At 34.7% G+C, this 27,124-nt stretch overlaps 1 protein-coding gene across 1 annotated transcript in view; it reads right to left on the bottom strand.

Annotated features, from left to right (window-relative positions):
* Positions 1–27,124, bottom strand: part of LOC100575991 (titin) — a 139,273-nt gene that overhangs the window by 7,885 nt on the left and 104,264 nt on the right. The window contains exons 5-8 of the mRNA XM_008180549.3: positions 8,498–10,666; positions 7,857–7,999; positions 5,282–5,444; positions 1,929–2,097 (exon numbers count right to left, since the gene is read on the bottom strand). Of these exons, the coding sequence (XP_008178771.1) occupies positions 1,929–2,097; positions 5,282–5,444; positions 7,857–7,999; positions 8,498–10,666 (2,644 nt within the window). The remainder of the gene's footprint in view (positions 1–1,928; positions 2,098–5,281; positions 5,445–7,856; positions 8,000–8,497; positions 10,667–27,124) is intronic.

Here is a 27,124-nt window from a genome sequence, read left to right as displayed (position 1 = left end):
TTTAATATCATTTTAATCCAAAAGTATAATGACAAATTCGATGAATTTAATTATTTATCGAAACGCCCTTTATCAATTTGAGACTATAATAATATTGTATATTATAATAGGTATTTTTAAACTTAAATCATCTGTTAATATTGTAGAGTGTTTTGCCAACAGTGCATATATTTTAATATATTTAATATTTATCTATACTGCGAAGTGCGAATACCAGGAACAAAATAAAACGTCAAGTGAAAAAAAAAAGTAATATTATGTATATTATATACCTCTGCTGCTGTTTACTATCGTTGTTGTTGTTGTTGTTGTTGTTGTTAATGAAAATCGATATTACCAGAATTGACTTATGACGTCGTCGTTTATTAGGTAACCTACTACCTATTATTATTAGGTCAATATTGCGGCAAGTAAACGACCCATAATAATACAATCATAATAACATAATATTTCTACCGTATACATAATAATATTATTAAATAAATCGAAACGATATCGCGGCGGCGATACATTCAAAATAATATTATATTATTATAGTACAATATCACATTATAATATTATAGTTGCAAAGGCGGTAGCGTGTCGTATCGGAATTCGAATGCTATAACAATAATTATAATAATAATACACTCGTCACAAGTTCGTGCATATTAGGTGCAAAAGTCATGACCTCCATTATTGTATATAGAAAAAAATCATTTTTTTTTTTATCTTTTCACGTTGCATAAAATATAAGTACGATCAAATGTCGCGGAGACTAGCGATGTTAATGTATCATTGCAGCGGAAGTGACGGATTTTAATAATAAAACGTTGAGTTGGACCCTGCATATATTACACAACGATACAATAATGGCCGGGCATACTCGCAACACACGTTTTGGAGTCTTAAATAGTAGAAATAATAAACGTAATAATAATTATTAATAATATAGGGTTGGTTAATGTTTCGGCGGCTGGTCGCATTTTTTTGTAAAACCTAACTGATAAGGTCTAGACACAGACACAGAGAGTTCAGTGCCGAAACTAGGTATATATCGACGGGGGTTGATTGGTGAAAGTGTATTGCAGTATAGTTATGCTAGCTCAGTCTAAATATAATTTTAAAATAATCATTTTGCAGATTGGGTAGCAGGTTGTAAGTATCAAAATTATGGTTGGACCCGGTACATATTATATACTATGTCAGTAGATTGAAGGGGGATTCACACCTCGTCGTGTCGTGTGAAATTATCACGGTTACCGCAATTACCAAACGATACCGCATAGTTGAATATATTCAAGCCCTTGAATTAGGGCTGGCGGTATTTAAAATATCCATACCGGTATCAATGGTATAACCGGTATAATATACGGTATTTTCGGCGATTCCCAGGAAAATTAAGTATTTATTTTAAAATTAATGACGGGTTTCTCTGATCTAGAACGCCCGCATTATGTGGATTTGTATATTATACTATATATATTATTCAAATTCAGTCCCACTTTAAAAACCACTATAACGAAATAAATAAAAAACTAAACGTTATTTTTTTTTTTGTATATAAATATTATAGATTTAAAAATTTGTCATGGTACGGTATATTTGATAACAACGGTAATCGCCAAATCATGGTACTTTACAGTTTAATTCTCGAATATCAAAAACCACCAGATCTTGATTAAATCGTAATAATACATTATTAATCTATTTAAAATCAAACTGATCGTGAAGAGTCTGTGGACACCACCAGTGGTCCCGGTTTTCTATTCGGCTGCAGAGGGTCTGTCAATCACGCGTAAACTCGCCTGCAAGTTAACTTATATAGGCATGAACGCGATAAGTTTCCAGTCGTCGGGTCCGGGGAACAGTTTCAACGAACAATTACGATATTATGTTATCGGAATAATATAAATTATAATATAATAGGACGTAGGCAAGACACGGACCTGCAGTACTCGTTGAACGTCAACACGTAACACCGGTCGTCGATGCAGGCCACGCTGTTGACGTCTCTGTGCTTGGACGCGAACAGCTCGTCGGGCATGTCCTCCTTCAACCGTCCCTGTTTCGTGTGTTCCGGCCTGTAGTACCAAAGCAGCGACATCATCATTTCTCCTGCGAACAAGCGTTACCATTAACGGTTAAAACAAGTTAAGTATATATTATACATACAATATATTATTATTATTATTATTATTATTCGGGCACGTAGCCAGGATTTTATTTAGGGTGGGTGTGTGGGTGTTTTAATTTTAAGTTTAAATATAACTTGTTGGGGGGCTCACACACTACTCTCCGTTGTATATTCATCGTCATCAGTCTTCATAATATACTAGGTACCTAATAATATAATATCGAATATGATAACCACATAATATTTTTTTAGATATCTGAAGCGTAATGTTATATTATGTATATATAGGTAGTAAATAATATATTTTTGAATAAATATGAGGGGTTGAGGGGAGGAGGGTGTTTCAATATCCAAAATACAGTCCCTGTAATTATTTTGGAGCAACGCGTCCTGCTAAAAGGATCCATATACCTAATCCAACTGGTAGAGAGTGGTCGATTTTCTCTTATGGGTAGATGAAGGGGGTAATATGGCGTAGTACGCCTAAATCGGGGAAAGTCGAAATATTGCACTCGGGTATTATTATTTACTATAAAAACGATTGACGCAGCGTCAAACAGCTATAAAGTGACCCAATAACTCGTTATTTTTATTAAGTCGTGTTAAATCGATTGAATTCAAGGGAAATGCTTTTAATTTATTGTACGGTGAAACCTATAATTATATCCAATCATTATTCTTATTATAATATCAAGTATACACAATATAATTAATATATTATTATCCGATATTCGAATGATGAAATTGGTTTTAATTGGTTATTTTTCTTTTGTCTATTTTTAGAATATTATGATTTCCAACAACTTTTCAAAGCAAACTTTCACCAAGTACTCAAAATTCACAGAAAAGCAATCACGTATAACGAGCAACAACAAGTTTGTTGTTTTCAACGAATCGCTAGCCTTTGACAGCAATACAAAATCAAACCGAAATATTTAATACCCAGATAATAATATTATTATAATGATAAATTAATAATAATTATAATTATATCGTAATATACAATTGCAATCAATAATTACCCAATAGTACCGGGGAATGATTTTTATTATTTTATTATTTTTATCATTTAAGCCTATAAAATATAAGTACCATGGCTTATATCGGTATGTTTAGGTTGTCATAGGTAATAGACGCGTAGTATTAGCTATTGGTACACGTTATGAACACGATATAAGGTGATATGTATATGGTACGCACTTTCCGCGGCGTTTCGTGATGTCGAGTTTACAAATTGTTAAGAGAGTAAACGCGTAGACTCGATTAAGTTTTATACGAAAATTATACATTTTACACAATTACACGTTTATTTTCACACCGACAACCGTCTTTAACGTTTATTTTTTTTCATAAAATGTTCATAATAAAAGTGTTGAATAATTAACAACACATTATACAGTCCATAATGATTATAATTACATACCATTAATTGTAGCATTACTTCAAAGTTAATAGAAAAACATAATAAGATATAATAACCCGTTTTAAATAATAATTAATGAAAAGTGCTCGACGGATTTGATATAACGTTTTTATATGCCTATATCTGAATAGTATTCCTTAGTGTCAAGTAATTGGATTAAGGTTTCATTTAACACAACCGTGTTATCGACAAATACAAATCCTAGGTCTAACTATAAAACAAACGCCAAAAGCTCGAGTGAAATACGATCATTAGCTTTTTTTAATACGAGTGCAATATTGGACTATAGGTACCTAAAATAAGTGCAATTGTACCTCCGACGTTCTAATAGTAGCAGGTGATGTGTTCAATCCAACTTTTATTGAGGGGGTGTTTTTTTCATCCATACGAATAATTTTAATTATTATATGTATTTAACCCGTCGTTGGTAACGTGGTAACTGGTAAGGTATTATTTAAGTTACCACTGCCTATTTTGTGTAGGTTTATTTATTGCATTAAGCATATCCATGTACATATCCATAACCTTAGACTTTAGTAAAATATAATCTAAAAAGCCGCGGTAAAGCTTCTGCGGGTAATCGATTTGCTGTATTTTAAGTGTACCTCATCATTGAGTAAGTCACTATGACTGTGTTATTTTAATAATAATATAAACACTTTGATAAATGTTCATAATACCCCCCAACCCCATCATAATTTTAAAAAGTTCTGAGAAGTGTCTATTTTTAAACTTCCGTATAAAGCACAAACTACATCTTATTTTCTACCAGAAACCTTCAACAAAGTTGATGATCGAAGCATTTTTTGTGCCAGAAATATTGTCTTTAAACAATAAAAAATATATATATATATAAAAACACATCGTTGTAATGCGCTTCGCTCAGCATCTAAAATAATTGTACCTACCCTACGGAGATTTAAATCGACTTTTGATTGTTAGTATTCGTCTAACGTAATCCGTATACTTACACAGTGAGAGAAATTGATATATGCGACATATAATTTAATTAATATATAAATATGGGGAGATGAACATTCAAATGTATTAATTTTAAAAGTGATCATAACTAACACAAATTGCATAATAAATGTGTTTTGTTAATATAAAACGCATAAAAAAAATCGAGGAATTCTAACCACGCGTTGAATGAAGTTAAATAATAAAAAAAAAAAAATAGACACGACCAACTTGGTTAAGTTCAAGAATAATAATATATGAGGGGGACGGAGTGGCCGAGCGGTGTAAGGCGTTGGTTGAGACGCAGTCGACGCCGGCTCGATTCCTTGGTCATGGGCGGCATTTTTCTTCGGGCAAAGTCACGGTGTCCGGAGAACAAGTGCCGCCATCCCCCACCCGGGCATGGCAGATACCTACGGGTGCCCAATCAAAAATTCTGCCAAACCCAACACACACGTCCCCCCCCTCCATATCGACATTAAAACGTACAAAACCAATACAGCTAATGGCAAAAGATGCCGGGCTTAAGATCAAAAAAAAAATAATAATAATAATAATATATGTATACAATATATATTATTATACATCGCACAAACAAAAAAAAAAAAATAATAATATAATTATTTAATATGTATACAAAAATAAATAAAACTATTCGATTTTAAGCGGAAGTCTTCGTAATAATAGAATACATATTGATATAATATTAGATTGAGTCAGGTACTCATATTGAAGTAAAGTCACGCCACCATAATAATAATATAGAACTTGTATAAACTTACCGTTGACAGGGTCTTCCCACAAGTTGGCGATTTTGGCGATGAATGGCAAGTCGTTTTTCCGAGAACCCGATTTGAGAAGCACGCAGTCCCTTGCGTATATGGTGTCGCCTTGCATGTGACGCATGCACGGATAACATTTCCTCAACACTGGTGTATCGTCGTTCTGCGCGTACCGACAACAACACAATATTAATATTATAGCTATATTGTTGTTGTTATTACGATTACATAATAATATTATTATATCCCACCCTCGGAATCGTCTATGATATTATACATAATATCCTAAATACAGCAAAACCTCCCGCCTGTCGGATACTTCCAAAAAGCGGACATTTTTTTGGTAACAAGCGACCGAAAGAGTCTGGTATTTAGAGGTTTAGTTGTACGGTGATTGGTGACCGTATTATAATTTATAACGTACACGTTTTCACGGAATAGTCTTATAACCAGACACTTACGGTTTTTTGTGTTACGTTTAAATAGTGTGTAAAATAGAATGCAGGAAAAAAAAGCCACGGAAACGAAACTGACTTATTTATCTATAAAATTAGTTATATCAAGTTTTGTTAATTATATAGCGATTAAGTCATATTATAATACTAATAATATACAGTATTATAATTTATAACACCATAGATTAAATAGACTAAATAACATTATAATATAGACAGTCAACGTAATGTAATCATTTATCGCTCATTGTTTGGATTTTATAATAATTTGAATTTGACTCACTATTGGAGCATAATATAGTAGCATAATATTTATTTTCCAGCTTCTCGGCTTTTCCTTCCACCATATGCTAAAATAGTTAAGTGAGTCAAATCCAAATAATAATGAGCGATAAATGATTACATTGACGTTATCTATCTATACTGTTATTTTATCTATGCTTATACCTATCAAAGATTTTGTAGGTAAGTGTAGTAGATTAAAAAAAATCTATAGATAGGTAGTAAATGACTAAAATATATAGTAGTATATAGGCACCCTGCAGTATAATACCTACTTATATACCGTGTGTCCACGAAAACAAGGTAAACTGTATAATTAAATTACTCATATTACTCAGTACCCTATGCATATTTTTGAACTCTGTGCAGGACACGAAACAAGACTATTCGATCATCAATGTCCCGCAGACAGAATTCTAAAATATGTATAGGGTACTGAGTAATGTAGGTAACTGAGTTATAGAGTTTACCCAGTTGTCACGGACACACGGTTTATATACGTCTTCACATACGCAAGACACTGAAACTTTGGCATTTGACTTTTTACATTTAAAAAATGTTAATAGTTTTTTAGGAGAATTTGAATTATTTTATGTATTAAAAAAAAAATCCCCCTGCAGTGTATATATAAGTACATACAATATAAAGTGTGCAAGACATAAAATTAAATTAATTTAAAGATAATATTATGCTGTTTATTCACGAAATATCTTGTTATTTTTATTAAATTTATGTTATTTGTTGGCATTTTGCTTAAGAATTTTCTGGGAACATTATATTTTCTAATTTGAGATAAAAATATATTGTATAAAATAATTTCAGCATCGCGCATTTATCTCCGGTCTCAGTTATTGATTCGAAATAGGTACAACTTACAATGAAAATATTTAACCCCAATAAAAATAATTGTGAATAGTATTACGGAGGTTACATGTAACTAATTGAAAATACTGGAGTAAAATATTTTTTTTAGCATGGCTTTTTATTTTTATTCGCAGTAAAATATACTTTCTAAACGGTGGTCATGCATTTTTAAAACATCTTAATAAATAATAACATGTTATTGAACTTTTTTACGAATGTTTATTTTTAATGAATACCTATTAAGAATTTGTTAATTTTTGTTAAATATTATTTTAAATCGAATTTCCGCTGTCGCGTATATTGTATCATTTTAATAGGTATTTTTAGTATTAAGAGGCTGCAGTCAGCGCACTATTTGTTTGCTCTCTCTGGCTCACACGCAACATGGAGAAAATGCATTTACGCAAAATCATTTTTTCTATATGTGTAAGTAATTTTAGAGTAATGTGACCCATGACAAAAAAGATAGAGAATAATACTTTTGAGGGAATGACATATCGATTTGTCTAAACATTGTCTCAAAACAATTTAAACATCATTTAAATGTACAACATTTTTTTTATTTATTTTGAAAGTCGAATACAAAGTCAAATAATAATAAAATATAAAATCGATATGTCATTCCCTCAAAAATGTTATTCTTTATCTTTTTTGTAATAGATGCTTTACTCTAAGATTACTTAAACGTATAGAAAAAATTATTTTTCGTAAATGCGTTTTGTCTATGTTGCGCGTGGGCCAGAGAGAAAAAACGAATAGTGCGCTGACATCCTCTTAACAAGGTACGTTGTTTAAAAATTAAATGTGTGTTTATCTTATATTTACCTATAGACAAAAAGAAATATTTTTATTTTAAGTTTTGGCTTAACCCCATTATCATTTCCTAGTTATTTTTTTTATTTCATTAAACGTACTATATACGGCTACCATAATAAATTATAACTAACGTAGCCATAGGGTTTTTTATTACGTACCTCTAGGTAAACGGGACGTTTGAACGGTTTTCCCTGCCATATCCAACCGTTAGACCACCTGGGCGACAGTTCTTGGTTCTTGAGCCGGGACAGCTGCGCGAACTCTTCGCGCATCCTCTGTTCCAGTTCCCTTTTCATAGCGTCTGGTAACAACAATAACCATATTATTGTGATGAATGAAATAAAAAAACCCGTCCACATCGAGCGCGAGATCCAATATAATATTATACTACCTACTACCATAACCGTATACGCATCAGTCCAGTGGCGTGGAAACTTATAATTAATTTAAATAACTGTTTAAGGGCAAATTCAATATCCATCCAACCACCCACTAAAAATCCGAAAAAGGTATTTACTGTTTTGACTACCTACATCGTAGTTAACACTAAAATACTATAGTTAATTTTACCCTTTAAGGGCCACATACCCTAACATAAGGCAACTGACTTACGATTACCCCTTTCGTCATACCGCTGCTGTACGCACAAGGCCGGATTTAGAACAAGTGCTGCCTTAGGCCGCCCTCCCCAAAAAGTAAAGTAAATTATTGATAATAATTTACAATATTTTCAGCCGTTCTAGGCCAAAAACTGTTTCTGGCCGGTGCTTTATACAATAATCATCAATCATTAACTTACCGGTCATTTCTTTCTTATTCCCTCCGTTCTTTCGGTCTTTTCTGCCTTTTTTCGTTTTCTTTGAGACGCCTTTTTTCTTGACAAAAGCCTCGGTGATCATGTCGTCGCCATCGCTCTCATCCGTCAACACCGACCGCAATATCTCTTCGGTCATGCACTCATCCAATTTCTCTTGATCGGATTTGACTTCCGTCGACTTGATGCTGTTCTTCCGGTTGACCGCAGTTAACGACTGCACCAGTTCATCTTCGGTCGATGTCGGCGGTGTAGTCGCGGTTGCAGTCATCGTTGTCGTCATGGTCGTGGTCGCCATAGTCGTCTCTTCTACGTTTTCTTTACAGTCGTCGTCGTCTTCGCGGATGATAACGGCGACCGCCTCGACGTCACCGTTACCGCTCACGTCTTCGGTTTCTTCTTGGATTTTCGATTTTTTCGCCAAGACGATCTGCATGGGATTGGGTTTCTTCCTCTTCGCGGATCCCTTCATCACGATTTTGTCGCCGTCTATGTTTATATTATAATAACCGTTGTTGTTGTTATTGTTGTTGTTGTTGCTGATGGTGTTGTTATTGTTAATGGTGTCGTTGTTGTTGACCGGTGGGTTGCAGTATACAGTAGTAGTCACTTCCAGGCGTTCTCGCGGCTTGGTCGACAAGTCGATGGTCTGATGAAGACCACCATCATCGTCGGCCGCCGACGCGGAATCGCCGTCCTCTTCGCTGGCCATGTCCACCTTGAGCATGAAATACGATTGTGGCTGTTGCTCGTCGTCGATAGGTTCGACTTTCGGCACCACAACTTCGTGGTGGTCGATCGGCTGGTCCAGGCCCAGTACGGACTGGCTGAGGACTTTGCCGATGGCCAACAGGCCGGTAGTATCGCATTTCTCTTCGGCGACGATGTTGTTCCACTCGGAGGTGGGGTTCTTGGCGGCCAGCATAGCCGGGGACTGGGGAGCCAGGTGTTGCACGGAAGCGCGGGCTGGGCTCAGCGGGCTCATGCACCACGGGACTTGCTTGCACGGGCTGCCGGAATTCGCGGACCGCGGTGGTCCGGGAACGCCGGCGCTACCCCTGGCTGGGCTCGGCGGGCCATGGGCCCGCGGAGGCTCCTGCGGCAGTGCCAATGCCACAGGCGGAAGTGTAACTACTGTCGAATGATGTTTTGGCCCCTTACTGACTGCACCAGTAAGCGGGCCAGTATGTCCGTTTTTTGGATTGGGACACGATTGCATTGGGCACGGACACGAATGGTACGTTGGGTCTACGGCGTAGGTGCGGGGCGGTGCGGGCGAGTAGCACGACGGCCCGGGCGGCGCACCGTACGGGGAGTAGTAGAGCGGCTGTGGCGCAGGGTAAGCGTCCGGCGGCGGCAGGGACTGTTGCTGCTGTTGCTGCTGGTGATGGTGCTGCTGCTGCAAATGTTGCAGGTGTTGCTGGTGCTGCAGGTGTTGCTGGTGTTGCTGCTGCTGCTGCTGTGGCGTCGGTGGCGGCGGCTGTTGTTGTTGCGTCTGCTGATGCTGTTGCTGTGGCGGCGCTGACGGATGGTGGTCGGGCCGGTCGCCGCCGGGCCTGGTGATGGCCACCAACATTTGCTGCTGTTGTCCCGCGGGTGAACCAGTCGGCGCAGGCGGCTGTCCGGGTGGCGGAGGCCCGTAGTACTCGTGATAGTACGTGGGCGGTCCACCGGCCTGTGCGTAAGGTGGTGCAGCCGGCGGCCGTCTGTGGTGGAACGGTATGTGGTGGTACGGCGAGCTACGGCTGTGATGGAAGTAGCCGGGCTGGTGGTGCGGCCCTCCGGGGTACGCGCACGGATTTGGCGGCTCCGGTAGGTAGTGGTGGGCCGACACCTGGGGTGGTGGGGGCGGCGGGTACTGGAGACTGGCCGATGCTGGTGGCGACGGGTAGTACGACGGCAGCGGGGGCGGATGGTACGGGCCCTGCGGCTGGTACCGGTAACCAGGAGGTGTCGGCACCGACGTCGATCTGACCGGCACCACTTCGGTGTCGGACGATTCGGCAGGCGGTGGTGCGGCAGTGCCGGCTGACGACGGCGGCGTGGGCACCAACGGTGGAGCCAGCGACTGTTTCACGTGTGACGGGTGGTGCAAGTGCACGTGGTGCGGCACCAGGTGGTGTGTGATCAGCGGTCCGGCCGGTTGGTAGTAACCTGCGAATCAATAACAAAAAACACGATTATAGAAACACGTTATAATTTTATCGTATGCACAAGTATATATGACCATTAACCATAGTTCAAAACCATAATCACCAAATATATATATAGGTATAATATGATATAATAATATAATATCATGATGCAGTGAAACCTCCCATATAGCGGACACCATATAGAGAGAGATAGAAAACTGGCTTAAAACTGGCGAATAGAATTCGGAAATAAATATTAAATATATAATAAACAATACATAATAATATAATATATTATTGTATAGAGTAATGAATTTATAGATTTATAAAAGCATTTGACTGCGGAAAGAACATTTTAAAACCTTAAAAACCCTAAAAGGAATAACACTTAAAAATAAAATGATTAGGCATTTTTCCAGAAATCACGGTTCGGCATGTGAACTCGGCAAGCCAATCACATTATGTCGAATAATTTTAATCCATTCGGGCACGAGTGTTTTATTACCGGTTAAAGTTGCGGTTAACCATATTCGGGACAACAAATCGTGGCTCGGCGATGGTGGTGTGGAGCTGAACACGATCAGTATAAAAGCGCTATAACAATAATTATTCTCAAAGAGACGATCGATGACGATACATTTAGCCATATAGGTACGCATATAATAATAATAATAATATAATAGTTAATATTATAATTTATAATACACTGCACAATGCACTTATCGCATGGTAATACAATAATATCCTTTAATATAATATATCGTGCGGACAGAGTAGGACTTTATTGTTATCCAATTACATATTATACGCAGAACTCGGATCAATATAATATATAGTATTATTATATTATTATGTTGTTGTAGTTGATGTAGTACAAACGGAAGATTTTCTGCGTAGGTATAATATAATAATAATAACAATATATCAGAGAGTATGATATTATTATTGGGTCGTGCGTAGATGACGTACCTACCTATATTAAACGTAATAATATTATAAACTTATTGTACACGAACTTATACAATATACTGAATACTGATCAATACTCGCGGCTGCGATGACTACCGTTGTCGGCCGTATGTTTATTTAATATTATAATAATAATAATGAAGGATTCGAATGATGTTTAAATAATATTATTATGGTATAGAAAAGAATCGTACTATCGGAAACGACAATGGGTTTTGAAAAATAATGTTAAAATGTTTATCTGCCTGCGCGTTTCTCGTATAGAAGATAATATCGACGCCACGACTACTTAATATAATAATAATATTAAACTGCACAGGGACACAGGCCCGACGACACTTGAATAATAATAATAATGATATAATATTATTGTACACATTATTATAACATTATACATCGTTATCGTTTTGAAATTGGGCGTTGGTATTTCGATGACGGCGCGTCAAAAAGTCGTGGACGAACAACAGCTATTGACCAGGACCGGTTTTTATTTTTTTAATCGGACCACCGAGTCATTAGTAATATATTTTATTTATTATATTATAAATATTATATACATATGTTATTATGTACAATATGCATTGTGTGTGTGTGTGGAGGGCGATCGAAATTACGACGACAACAACGACGATTGTTTTTTTTTCGTCCTTCCGCCATAGTCGATAATCGACAACTGCAGTGATTACAATTAACAGCAGCTGCACCAGTGATCTCGTCCCGGCTCGGTGACGACGACGATAAAATAATAATTAAAATAAAATATACAATACGACGCAATTGTGCGGGCGCGACGTCTCGTTTAAACGGTCGCATTATTACAAAATATAATGCCATGGTTATACAAATCGACGTATTTCATCCCCCTGTCACTGCACACCGATTGTTGTTAAACGATTTGACGAGGCCTCGACACTTGATCATGGAAGTGACGAGTGTAGAGTTAAAATTCGGGGGGTGCTAAATTATTATTTTTGAAGCATGGTAGACCGGACCCCATCCCCGAAGTTTCATTAGAGAATAAAATATATATACGTCAGTCTCACGGGAGTCTTAGCAGCAGTAGTTAGCAACCCCCCCCCTCCAAAAAAAAAAAAATTTAGTTAAAGATTTTAATTCCACCCCTATAGTCTATGACTATGCGTGTGCACTACGAGACTAATAAAGTTTACGAGTGTGACATGTATTTTGTTAGTTAGAAAAATTACTATTATTATAATATAACCGATGTTTTATATTATAATTATACCTTAGTTCTATTAAATTAATACCCAGTATTGTGAATATAAAACTGTTAGAAATGAAAAAAAAAAAAAAAACCAATTCGAGATAAAACATTATAACTAGAGCGCGGATTTTTAGATTCTTAAAAGCTTAAGATATGATGCTAATATACTCTAAAAAAACCCTAAAATATTCTTTAAATATGTTTTGAACTTTTAAATATGCAAATAATTTGATTTTTTTTTCAAAATAATTCATTATAACTTTATAGTTATACAGTATACACTATCATTCCTTTGGTAGGTAACAGGTAAATTATTTAAATATAAAAATTTAAAACAATTCATACATAGGTATAATGATATGTAAAATGATAGTGAAATGATTATATAATGAAATATGTATATAAAAAACAAAATATTTTAATAAAAACAATACATAACTAGCATGCCCTTTGGTGACAGCTAAGTTATTTAAATATAAAAAATGTGATGTACTTCATAAAATATTGTAGCTAGAAAAAATCGCAAATCACAAGTCAAGAAATTAACAATATACATGATGTTTTAGAAACAATAATAGAATATATTCTAAAATATGTAAAATAGGCCAAATATTTTCTAATGTCCAAAATATGCTTTAATATGCAAAATAATTTTTTTCCTACGAACTCTTTGATGGATAAATCGTCCACATTTCTCATCCTCGTAGAGCTGCATAAAGCCAATAAAAATATGTAAAATCCTAAATATACGCGCTCTAATTATAACATAAAAATCTGGGGTGGTATAATTTGTAATTTGGGGTGAAGTTCACCCACTAGCACTCATCTATGAGTACGTATGCATGTGTACGCACATAATAATATATACGGTTATTAAAATGGTGAGATAATTATATACGAGCAAGTGAGCAACATTAAGGGTACTTAACGCAGCATTTGGGATCCTTAACAGACCACCGATGATGGTGCGAGTTAAATTCGTACCCGACACACATACATGCATAATATGTATTACCTATAATCATATTGTAATATTAAATCAATAGGAACCGATGTATGTAATATAGGTAATCCATTACAGAATTCGAGGGGTCATTGCAGATAAAGTTAGCGTTAAATGACATTTTATCGAAAATGCATTTATTGTAGCATGTTTATTATGCATTTATTATTTGCATTATTGTGTTATTGTGTAAATGTGCAATAAACATCATAGCTGCAAAGTCTGAATAGATTCGATGAAGTTTTGATTCGTGGTTGCTGAAATAATAAATTGATATATAGAGAGGCGTGTTATTACAAGAATTTACCATCAGTATTGTAGTGGATAAAAGGTGGATTGTGTATATTAATTCCTTGGAATAGAGTGACGATGGATTTTAACGCCATAATATTATAGAACATCCCAACAGTAATATTTATCCTCTTCTTTATATTACATATTGAATATCAAAAAAGTTCCATAGCTTTTTATTATTTAGTTACTAAAGTAGCGTTTGCGAACAATCTCAAAAATGTCAGTCACTAACTTTATCCATCCACCCCTTCAATCATAATTGGCAGCTCGGTAGTCGATTCGATCATAAATGAAATTAAAACCAATCAAACAGGTCTATAGACTCTTCTCGGCGTTACTTCGACGCGATAACAATACAAATTACAGGTGATATCATAAATACGTGCGTTTTACGTTAAATAAAAATATTATATACCACATTACCACGGTCATCGCCGTAAATATAAAATGTACACATTTCCTCGTCGCAGCCAACGTCACGGCCGCTCTATAATTATGACTAATAATTATATATATCATATATTATTGTTCGCGCGACATTTTTCAACATTATTAATAATGGCACGACGGGTATAACAATATTATTCACAAAAGTTCGGCGAGCCGAACGGAATCCGCGATACACGACGACGACAATCTGAGGGTAATACGTTATTATAATTACTACGGTAACGGTAAGTCGACCGCCGAAATCCGAAACAACTCGACCGGACCGTTAATTCCCTCGCCCGCCGTATAGACGCGTTTCACGTCGTACCTATTTATTATTATTATACGTATCACCTCAGCAGTGAAGTCGTATTGCTAAAAATATTCGTGAAAAATACGCCTTATAGTACCTTATACTACCTACAGTAGTGAGAACCTTATCATAAGTAAAACAAAACAAAAGGTATTATAAAAGTCGAGTCCCTAATTATAGGTACTTATACTATTTTATAGTCATGTGTTTCAAATAATATGAACTTAAAAGTTAAAAGTTATGTATGTGCATTATTTATGGGGTGAATGTGGTTTAAACATAATATTATAATATAATATATGTATATAGGAGTATAGGACACACAGGGGCGGATTGGGCCACTGTGCTACTGTGCAATTGCATATATCATAATTATTGTGTTTCCTGATCTGGTAGAAAATAATCCACCTGGCATAATATTATTATTGGTGATGATTTTTTTAGGAACCCTTTTATTTAGAACACCTTGGTAGTTGATCATGTTAGTATCCACTCCGCTCAACTAAACTTTATATACTTAACTAAAGGGCCCTCATTTTAATGAAAAATGCAGTATTTTTTAGAAAGTCCCCGACAATGATTTTCAAGTACAAAATCCGTTTCATACATCAAAGAATTTAAAACTTAAAATTTTATTTTGCATTTTTATGAGTTTTGGGATTTTTGAGCAATAATTATTATTGTAATTTTGTTAATTTTTAGTACACATTTATACACGATAATATACAATAATAATTATTAATTATACAATTTTAGATTAAACTTAATTGATACCTAATTCAAAACATTTTGTTCCGACCATTCATAATTTGTCGATGGTACTATTTATGATTTCGATACGTCGGTCACGTATTTATCTATTTACAGTTTAACGGCTGTTTTATGCGTCCGTGACTCAGGCCAATAAGAATAGCAATTGGTCAGTTGGTGTTACATCATAATCGTGTTTATTTCGTATTTTTGTTTCCCCAAGAATTGTTAAAACAAGTTTTTGGTAATTTTCATGGATATTATCGCGGTTAAAATGCATTTAGGGCATTTTTGCTATTTTTAGAGCATTTTCGGATAATTTTTAGGGCATTTAATCCGGGCCTGTAGTTATAAATCCATAAAAATTAAACTATGCATCCAAAATTTGATTTTAATATATGGAAGTACTTAAAAAAATATATTACTTTAGAATACAAACAAATTTGTTTCAACTTGAAAATTTGTAAAAGAAAAATTTGGCTGTTGCCAATGATCCAATACAATCATCATTAAGATCACTGATCAGTCGCTTTAAGTACAACTAAATAAATAGTTGTTAATAAGTTTACTATGAGTTACCTACCTACTTAAACAATTAATTATTCATTAAATTATTGCGTATCCTTAGTAAAAATGATCCATTTATCTATCACAATTATATTTATACTCTAAATACTATCTATGATTATTATGATTTAAAGTACAATAAACATAACAAACAAATTAATAATATTACCACTAAAAAATTTAAATTTTAAAAACATTTATCATCTGTTGATCATGGTGATTGGTGAGTAACCAAAACTCAAAAATAAAGTTCTAAAAGTTTAGGTTGTAATAGTATAGGGCAGATTTTTTTTTCATTAAAAGAGGGCCGACTGTGTTCCAGTCCACCGCTGAGGCCATGGATAGTTGATTAATGATTTGGTCAAACCGTTCTACCTATAAATCCCGACCTAGGAGAGGACCTGCAGTGACCAAGATTACCTACCAATTCAACTCTACAAACCATCGAGATGGATAAGCAATAATACTTGGTGTTTCAAACAAGATATCAAATAATTTCAGTCATTTTTTTTAAATACAAAAATTTGTTACCTACATTTTTTTTAAGCTCCTGAAATGATATGCTCAAATATGAAAAATACAATTTTCTTACAAATCTTCTATAAATTCTGTGATCGTCAAAATTCAAAGATTCATCGTTAATCGCATTCTCGTATAATATATTATATGAAAATAAGAAAATAGTAAACAAAGTTATAACAACACGTATAACAATATTACCTACATTATTTAGTATCGTAAAACCGTCAACTTGAATTATTTTTTAGCGAGTTCCGAGAAACTAATTATTTTGAGTACAGCACCTATCACAGCCGGGGCCGTATAGCTCTTATCCGCACAAATATAATATGTACTCGCATGACGACTTCACGCGGCTTTTTTGAGAACTCGCACGACCGAGAGTACAATTTCTTCTAATAAAATAATTATTAATAATATAATATACGTAAGTAAGTTTGCTTGTTTACACTATTAACAGTATAAATCCATACGGCCGTCGAGACTGAAGACGACAGCTGCATAATATTATATTATTGCATTATCGTGCGCTCAGCTACAACGGCCAAACACGGTATAATATAATTCTCTTTTTCTCGATCTATACATCGGTAATAATAATATTATTATATAATGTGTTGCGCCCGTCCTAAGACGATATTAATATTAAAAAAATATATCCGATCAGAATTTAAAACAAGTCTGCAGCGTTTCGCAGTGCTCGACTTTGAGATAACAGTATTACACCTCTATATATTTTTTTTTTTTCATACAATATTTGAGAGCACTATAATATTATAATTATAATAATAACTACAATTATAATAATTGTATTATCATTAGAACAAAAGGACGGTATGTTGTCTTTAAAAAAAAATATTTTTGAACACATAATTGTTGTAATTTTTATTTCTCAAAATTGTATTGAATAAGCTAATAAGGTATACAAATTTGATTTTATGAGTAATTATTATTCTCTAGGTATGGAATTCTCGATTATTGTTAGGGGCGCGCTATAATTTTTTCAAGTGTCCTCCTTTTTTATTTTTCCAAAACAAGCACTGCACACGTGTATACAATATACATATTGTAATATATATATATATATATTTACCGTACATACTTGGCCATGTGATAAGTCTTCGCAAAGGCGATGGCACTACACGCGCCGACACCAAGATACCGTTCTGGCCTTATCGTTCGTCATATTATTATTAATAACGTACAATATAGTTAAGTATTATCGTTATTGATCACTCCCATAGGCAGACAATTTTTGGCGGGACAATTTGCGACGAGCGATCTTATACAAACGGAGTCGAGTTACACGGCGTATCGCGCGGTGTACCTATCGTTGTCGTTAGAATACAATACTGAATAATAATATGTCATTATTACTACACAAACGGACGACGACGACACCGGTTGACGCATGCGGCTTAATCGCAATCGATGACACATCCGTTTTGTCTTGTCATTCGAAATACGCACGGCGACGACGATTTATAAATGGACTATACGCGAAGCCCGGCGGTTTATTTGGAGATGTATAAACACAATACGTTCTCTCGAAACTATATAACTAAATCAATACGCTGCAGCCCGTAGTATTAGGTTAGGTACCTAGCTATATATTATTATATCAAACAATAATAGTATAATATGCATATTACTATATTTGTGTATAGGTGTAATTATAAATAGCATGTATATAAGGAATATATTAATGTATATATTATATTATAGTCCTTTGCAGGACGGAGGTGGACTTATACATTATATAGTGTGTACCAACCTACCTACCTTACCTAAAATAATGTATATCTACCAATGATTCTCCGTTTTGATTTCGCGTAAACCCTGCAGCATCACCTTCTCGATTTCTCATCCCTGTTAATTTCGCACTCGAACGATCACACCTCTATTATTATTGTCGAGACAACGATTTAGCGAAATCGATAGGGTCAAGAGAAAATTATGCGTTCACGGTTAATTAATACCCGTATACCGTATACCCAGTATTGATGACCGAATTCGAGTGTTTCAATGTTTGATTTTATGCTCAAATTGTAAGTCCGATTCACTACTACAGACATTGCGAGTGGCATCATCAGGCACATTACGCGCGTCGTCATTTCGCGGTCAATTAATTTTTGTTCACCAACTCTGCAGGATTATAACATCTGTTTTATTAAAACATGTTTGGTGACGTTGGTATAAATAATTACTACAACTGAACCATGATATAGAATGTCGATGAACGGCGATATACGATACCTATTGTGGCTAGAGCTGTACATTTTCATGAAAATTTTGAAAATTATTTTTTTTTTATGGAATTTGTAATTATTTATTTTTTTAAATTATAGGCCATTTGCTAATTATTCAGTTAATCATTTATTCACAAAACACTTACCGACTTACTTATAAAATAAAAATGTTAACTGTTTAATATACTTTATTAATTAATATGTAGGTGTTATACATTTTTAAAAAAAAACCTAGAATTTAGAATTAGCTGAATCTTTATTAGGTTCATGAATTGTATTGTATAATAAATTATTTATATTATATTAAAATAAATTTTGGTATTTGTTTAAGCTATCTGAAAATGTATATAGTTCTCTTCTTCCTATAGTTGGTGTAAGTACCTACTTAAAATACATTTAATTTCATCAACATTTATTGATGATGTTTCTTCAATAAGTGGAAAAATGAAAGAATTAGTGGACTTTTTATCACTATCGTTATTATTATTAAACACGTACAATTACAAATTTTAATATTTTATTAAAAATTGGAAAATTGGAAAGAACTTGAAAAATTTCAGTAGTTGAAAATTTCATGATAATTTCAATGAAAAATAAAATTTTCATTTAAAAATTTGAAATCTTATAGCTCTACCTATATAGAAAACAAGACAGCGGCGGGGCCGTATGAAAAACGACACGACAACGACGACTTTGAGGTTTCGTCTTGGGCAAACTGTAGGTACGAGTACATGGGCTACAATCGTATACACACAGTGAAAATGCGCCAAAGCTCACACAAATCGATTTATCAACGCATGTGACGACGGCGCCGCCGAAATCGACGATCGTATATTATTATTATAATACGCTGAGCACTCTATACGACGTTTACAAGGATTGAGGTATAATGTGTTTTGTAAATAAAGCTAAGACTTTGGGTTGGGTACAACGTCGCATATATTATATGCGACGTAAAATATTAGGAAAATAAAAAAAACAGCAAAATAACCGTGAAAAAACGAGCGTATAAAATAATATGTTAAAGGTAGGTACTAAGACTATATACAGGACTCGGCGTTCCTCATTCGACGACAAAAATTGCAATATAATAATGACAATGACGATAATAATGAAAATGAAGAATTTCAACGCTACGCGGAAACTTATTAGACTCTAGTACGCGAAATTGTTTGTCATTATAATATATTATTATTATTATTATATCGCGAATACACCGTTGGCATGTACCGTTGTTGTTGCGTTGTTTGGCAATGGGGCCAAAACGCAGTATACCGCTTTGCGCACTCACAGAACCGTTTTCCCATTGCCTGCACCAGAACGTACACTGCACGGTTTCTCCAGCCCCTCCTCATATTTTTTTTAAATTTTATTTCACATACATGATGCATTCAGTAGGCATATGAAATTCGTAATCAAACGAAAACCAAAATTTGTACGAATTTATTTTTAAAATAATTCACAAGTTACTGAATAAACATTTCTTCAACCCTCACTACCAACCACCCCAAAAAAAACAAACCATTTTCAAACAATTTTGGTATGCAAATATATTTAATGGTACGTAATTTATACGGAAACCATATACATATAATATGCATTACCTACATATTGTGTAGAACACATACTCTTCCCTAATTCGATGTTATTCATTTGTATATCATATAATAAAAAAAATTAGGAAAAAAAATTGCCGATTGGATGGACCGGTAGGGGGCGGGTGTGTCATATACGCGCGTGTGTGCGTGCAGTCGCGAATCGTGTAAAACGGCACAAAAAATACGCCACTCCCGATCTCCTCGGTATCCGATTTAAATAGTTTAGTACACAACGATATATGGCGCGCGCCCGCCGTCGTTATTGTACGTACGCCGAATTGACCTTCTTTACCGTAATGTTATGTGAAACGTACGCGAATATATGTATACAAATATAATGTGGCAATAAAAATGACAAAATACGAGCGCGTACAAAAAACCAATCGACAGACGACGAGACTACCCGCAGAGTATAATAAATATTAACATGTTAACTAAATGTCAGAAAAAACCACTAAAAATAGACGCAGCAGGTCTATAGGTGTAGTATAAGTATATATATATATATATATATAAGTATACCTGGTTACTTCACGAAAACATACCTTCGACCACTGTGACTAATGCGTAATAAACTAATATTATACATTTTGTTTATGACTATGCGTAGTGACCAAAAATAAAAAAAACTATTAAAAAAAGTAGATAAGAATATCGATTTCAAAACAGTGTACCTACTTATTTCAAAGTAATATTAAGAAAAGATAGACAAAATTACGCGGATGACAAGATGAACGAATAAACGATAAAATTAAATCATAATTTTGCACAACAACAAAATATAAAATAAGCAATGCATATGACACGCGTAAATTCATAAAATACGACCGATATCGACAAAAAATAATATTGTAATTATCTAAATCTACAAAATTAAATGTCACGAGGATTTTTGAGCAAATTCAGTCGCTCACAATCTTCAAACATTAAAATAGCTCACGAGTAGATATGCGTATTATATATTTATATATCTACAATCTACATGTCGTAGATATGTGTTATATACATTATATATTATGCCAAAATTAAAATTTGCAAAATTGACGTCCGAATAAAACGAGCGAGCCGTCTCCAAACCGTAGGTATAATTATTTTTTATTGTGGAAAATAAATGTGAATTTTTTTTTATAATGTTGCTCCACATTGCATCAGTTTGTCAATCGTTGCCGCCGTGACGAGGTGCACGCGGCTGCAATCGTTGACGGCGCCCACACAAGCGTTTCCGCACATTATCTCCTCGCGACGTTTTAAAAAATACATATGTATAATAATTATGTACACGTACGCAAGCAGCTTACGTCAATGGTTTTGCCGATTGATTATTTGTAGTTTTTTTTTTTACCACCGTTTCGTATTTTAAATAGCTCTATTTGACGGCCATATTCCGTTGCGCCGCAGCAAAATATCATGTACAAAGGTCGATGGAAAATATCATAATATTATAATAAAAATACGGCAAAAGAGCACCGGCACGAAATTGAAATATTAAGTTTTTAAAACGGTACACCTCGTTAAAACGCGTGTGCACGATGATATTATATTACATTATATACGAACATTGAACACTGATGCACGATCGACGGTACTTTCGGCGCGGCACACTTAGAGGAGGCTGCACGGACGCCGAATATAACAGTAATCGCCACCGCCACCGCCCGTCTGAACGAATTTGCGGTCACGATGGCTACACGTATAACGACGGAGTGACGGGCGAGGCGACGACGGCGGTTTTGGCGATTTTTACGACGCTATAATAATAATATTATCATTATTTGGTCGTATACGGTACGCGTTTAAAAATCACACGAGAAACGCGAAAATTGTTTATAGGTTATATTAGTTATAGTTTATAACAAGTATTAACACGGTAAATCATCGTGCTACAGCAAGTACCTCTGGTCAGACAATTTAGACTGTCTTAAATAAACGCCTAGGGAGGAGTATTCACTATTCGATATATCCTCGTCGGGTTACGTGATAATAATAACTGCATCAATAATAATATTATAATATTATACTTCAAGCAGAGGCGTATTTAGGCACATACCCTACCTATATGGTCACGGGCCAGGCACGGATCCAGAGCAAAGATCTGGGGGGGGGGGGCAACAATTTTTTTACAACACAAATACAATTATAATAAATTATTATCCTTTATTCTTAATAAATAGTAAATATTACGTAAAATAATATATTATATTATCAAACATATATTATGTGATTTGAAATATAGTAATATAGTAAGTTTTAGGATCTGTAGAATTATAAAAAAATATGTCTAAAATATGTCTGGGTGGGGGCCTGGGCCCCTAGGCCCCCCCCCCCTGGATCCGTACCTGTCACGGGCCAAGATAGCGGCAACATTTTGGGGAAGACAAATTTTAGCAAATATCGATAAAGCATTTTCAACGGAACGTATACACTTTAAAGTTTATTCGGTTGAGGTATTGACTATATCAAACGAGAAATGTACATTAAATTAAATGCATTTCTCTGTATTATATTATATTATATTAATATATAATACGTGTGAATTACTACTATGACGATTTAATTAATGCATATTATCTTCCCGAGAAAAAAATTTAGTTTTAATTACATTATAATTACAAGATTTAAAATTAAATTTATAATTTTAAGTAGACCATAATTAATTTATAAATTACAAAAAATATACTATAAAGTTATACTATATAATATTTTTTTTTCTGTATAGATGAATGATGATTATGTAACATATTTTATAAGTGTATAAGTTAGATGAAGTGATGATGGTGTGAAAATTGCGGCGAATCGGTAAGTGAAAATAAACTTAATTACACAACTGATTACAAGACAGGTATTGGATTTATGTTATAGATTTATACTTTATACTGATATCGGCTGCAAGTCATAAAGAAGTTAGGACGCGACAGGTCTTCGGATATTTTGTAGTTTTTTTCGGACAAGGCGTCGATATCTAAAAAAAAACACGTTTATAAAGTGTCGAATAATTTATTTCGATCGTCGTCGAATATTAAATTATTACATTTGGTTTATTGTGTGTATTGTTTTTCCGACGACTACGTTGTAGTTTTGCTCACAATTCTATCTCGGGCGCACTGTGTATAATATAATATAATATTGCACGGTATATTATATACCAGCTACTACTACGACTCCATACGGCGGCTACTACGCGTTTGCACTGAATAATAACAACAGCAGTGTTCATGACGTGGGTTTCCGATGTGCCCGGCGCGATGGCACGCGTTCTACACCACACTCGGCAAATTATTATGTATATCATGGCGGTATATAAGCTATACAGATCGATCGCCCGGAAATGCTGCAAGACCAACAACATAACTGCCTCGTAACTCTTGTTTTACGAGAACGCAATAAAAGTATATTATATATAGGTACCTACGTTGAATTATATATATTTCATTTGTTCGACGTGACATTATATACTAAATGGGTAGTAGGTATACCTCCTATATACACAACACATTTTCGTCAAGTATATAAGGCGGAATCGATCAAATTCCCGTTGTACAGGTTATATATAGGTTATCTACGCCGTTTTCATATTAATTGTATAACCTCTTGTAGTGCTGTTCGACCTTTACGCAGGTGGGAGGAGTATATGATCGAAACTCGTCCCACGCGGGATCGGATTCGGAGGAGAATCCAGAGGAAATTATATTGTAAACACGCGCCTAGAAAGCGGACGCGAAGAGACTTGAACGAAGCTTTTCGGAGTATTCAATATAGATGCCACCCGAAATATACCAACTGCCTCTCATTCTCATCGCAAATAAAAATATATAGAACACTGCAGACAATGATGATCAGGTATGGTCCCAAAAATGTTCACACTAATTGTTAACAACATAAAGAATTAATAGTACCTACATAGGATAGTGGCTAATCATAAACATTATCGCTGAGCTTGCTCGTGGATTTTATCACAACTTTTAAATTTTTAAGCAAGTTATGAGTATGAAAAAATTAAATTATTGTAAAAAAAACATCAAGAGAAAACACAGATAGTTACTTGACTGAGGGAGGCAACTATATAGTAAGCGCCCAAACTTGTGCAACTCGCAAGTCGAAAGACGGTTCTGAAGGTTTTCGCGTTTAGTTTCTCAATAAAACTTATTTATCGAAACGATTTAAACGCGTCTATGATCATCGTTGAACTAGATTGTAAACAGTGGGATATATTATGCTCCGCGAGAAAGGATCGCTCTGTATACGTGTCATAATAATATTTGTACGACGACGTAGGTACAAACTGCATTATATTATTAAGTCGTCTAGAACGACTGTTTTTTGAACGGATGTGCTTCTGCACAGGAGCGTTCTATAAAGCAGGTGTTGGTGGCGGCCGGAAAGGGTTGCGGATGGGAGGGAGAGAGACCAGCTCTGTCGGCCATGGCTCGGAGGCCGCCCTTCTGATGAGAGAAAAATTCGTGTGCACAGAGAAATTACGCGTGTGGATAATATATTTGATGCCAAAACGAAACGTGCGACGCAATAATTTTGTCTTATATATTATACCGCGTTATGCCTACGTCGCAGATCCCGAATGGCGGAGACGCACTGCAGCAGTCTGTCGTATACTCATGTATTATGTACAATAATTAATATATTTAATTAACATAAATGGTACGATAGAATAATATTAATTTAATATATTTTCGATCACACTCATAATAGGTATAAGGTGCATATGACATATAATAATGTATATTATATGGCACATACCTGTGCACCGCGGCGGACGACCAATGAAATATCCCCATCAGTCATAAAAATATAATAATAATAAAGTTCCGCAGAGATTAGATTGTGCGCGCGCTTGTGTGCAGTGTAGATATATATGTATAGGTAGATACTATAAACTACTATGTACACATCATAATAATGTTGTTCACGTTTTGTATATATATACGATGTACATACATATACAATACACATATAATATACAATATACATACATCATATATAAAGATAATATAAAGACAGTTAAAACGACGACGACAATAACGTCAATATCGCGGCAATACTCGTACAGCTGGCACTTACATCATGTGTATCGTGACGTCGTTTCTTCGAGGTGAATACATAAGAGCGGAAACTATATAATAATATATACATAGGTAGGTACGATAAAAAATAAAAAAACTATGAGTCGAAGACGCGGGGGCACGTGTGTGTGCGTTTGATGGAGGGGAAGAGGGTTATTTTACCGCACTTCGAAATGCTAGGTTGGAAAACTCATAAAGGAATAATAATATTATACCCGAGAGCGCACCGCTCTGTGGCACAAAATATCGATTGATAATTTATTATATATTATTATTATATTGTTATCGATGGAAGACTTACACATAGAACGACGACAATGTTAATAATATTATGAGGTTTAGGCGTTTGTGACTTTGCAGCGAGCTCCGCCGTCTGAATTGCGCAATATTATATCATAGACACGTTTGTAGGGTTAATAATAAACATTCTTGTTAGGTTCAATTAAATAACACCATATTATAAAGCCTTTGACGCCGAAGAGCTTTATAACGCGAGCTCATTTATACACACACTTGGGCGAGTTACATATCATTGCATATTTTGTACGTACTCGATAATAATTATTACCTACCCATATGCGCACGTTATTAATTTATATTATATTAATAATAGTTTATTAGTTGAAAGGCTTGCCGTAAAAACCAGAAAAATCCGATTTTTTAAGTATAAGTTTTACAGTAAATTAACTTATAATATAATGGGGTTTTCTTTTTTTGGTGCAAGAATCAATGAAGTCCGGAGTTCTGCTGATGTTTTGATGAACATAACGAGGAAACATAATTCTTTTATTTATAAAAATATAGGTATTATATTTTTTAATGAAAATCAAAAAAATTATAATTGTTGTGGTGGGGGGGGGGGGATCAGATAAGTCCATGTCGGATCGAGTTATTACATTTTTTTATAAAATGTGTATAGAACATAGACGAATCAACTGTGGTGTCCACTCATACATGACCGCGGGATTTTTCACATAATTTTAAATATATTGTAAAATAAACATGATTTAAAAAAAAAAAAAGGTGGGTAAGTGGATTTCGCTCTGCTGTACAGTAGGTTACAAGTGGGTCACTTTATAATGGATGGTATTAAATTTGAATTCAATGATATAATATCATTGTATAAGAAAAACGATTCTGAGCGGAGACGGTATGTTAGTCTAGGTATAAGACATAATATTATATTATACCTAGGTACCTATAATAAATTCCAAATTAATCATATTATAATATTTATTAGGTACTTATAACGCGTTATACATCAACAAAAAACCGTGGTACTATCATAGATATATAATAGTATACTTTAGAAGTTTCAAGTACCCACGAATAATATTATACAATCACAACAAAATAACTAAAATAGTTATCCTAGGTTTTTAATATGTAATTTCGTCCAAATTTGTACTTAAAATGACTATAAAAATAAACTGGGTAAATGTATTTTTTAGATTTTTTGGTAACAGAATTAATTACTTACGTGGAA

Source organism: Acyrthosiphon pisum, chromosome A1 (assembly GCF_005508785.2).
Source record: "Acyrthosiphon pisum isolate AL4f chromosome A1, pea_aphid_22Mar2018_4r6ur, whole genome shotgun sequence".
NCBI lineage: Eukaryota > Metazoa > Arthropoda > Insecta > Hemiptera > Aphididae > Acyrthosiphon > Acyrthosiphon pisum.
This window is presented reverse-complemented; position numbering and strand designations above follow the sequence as displayed.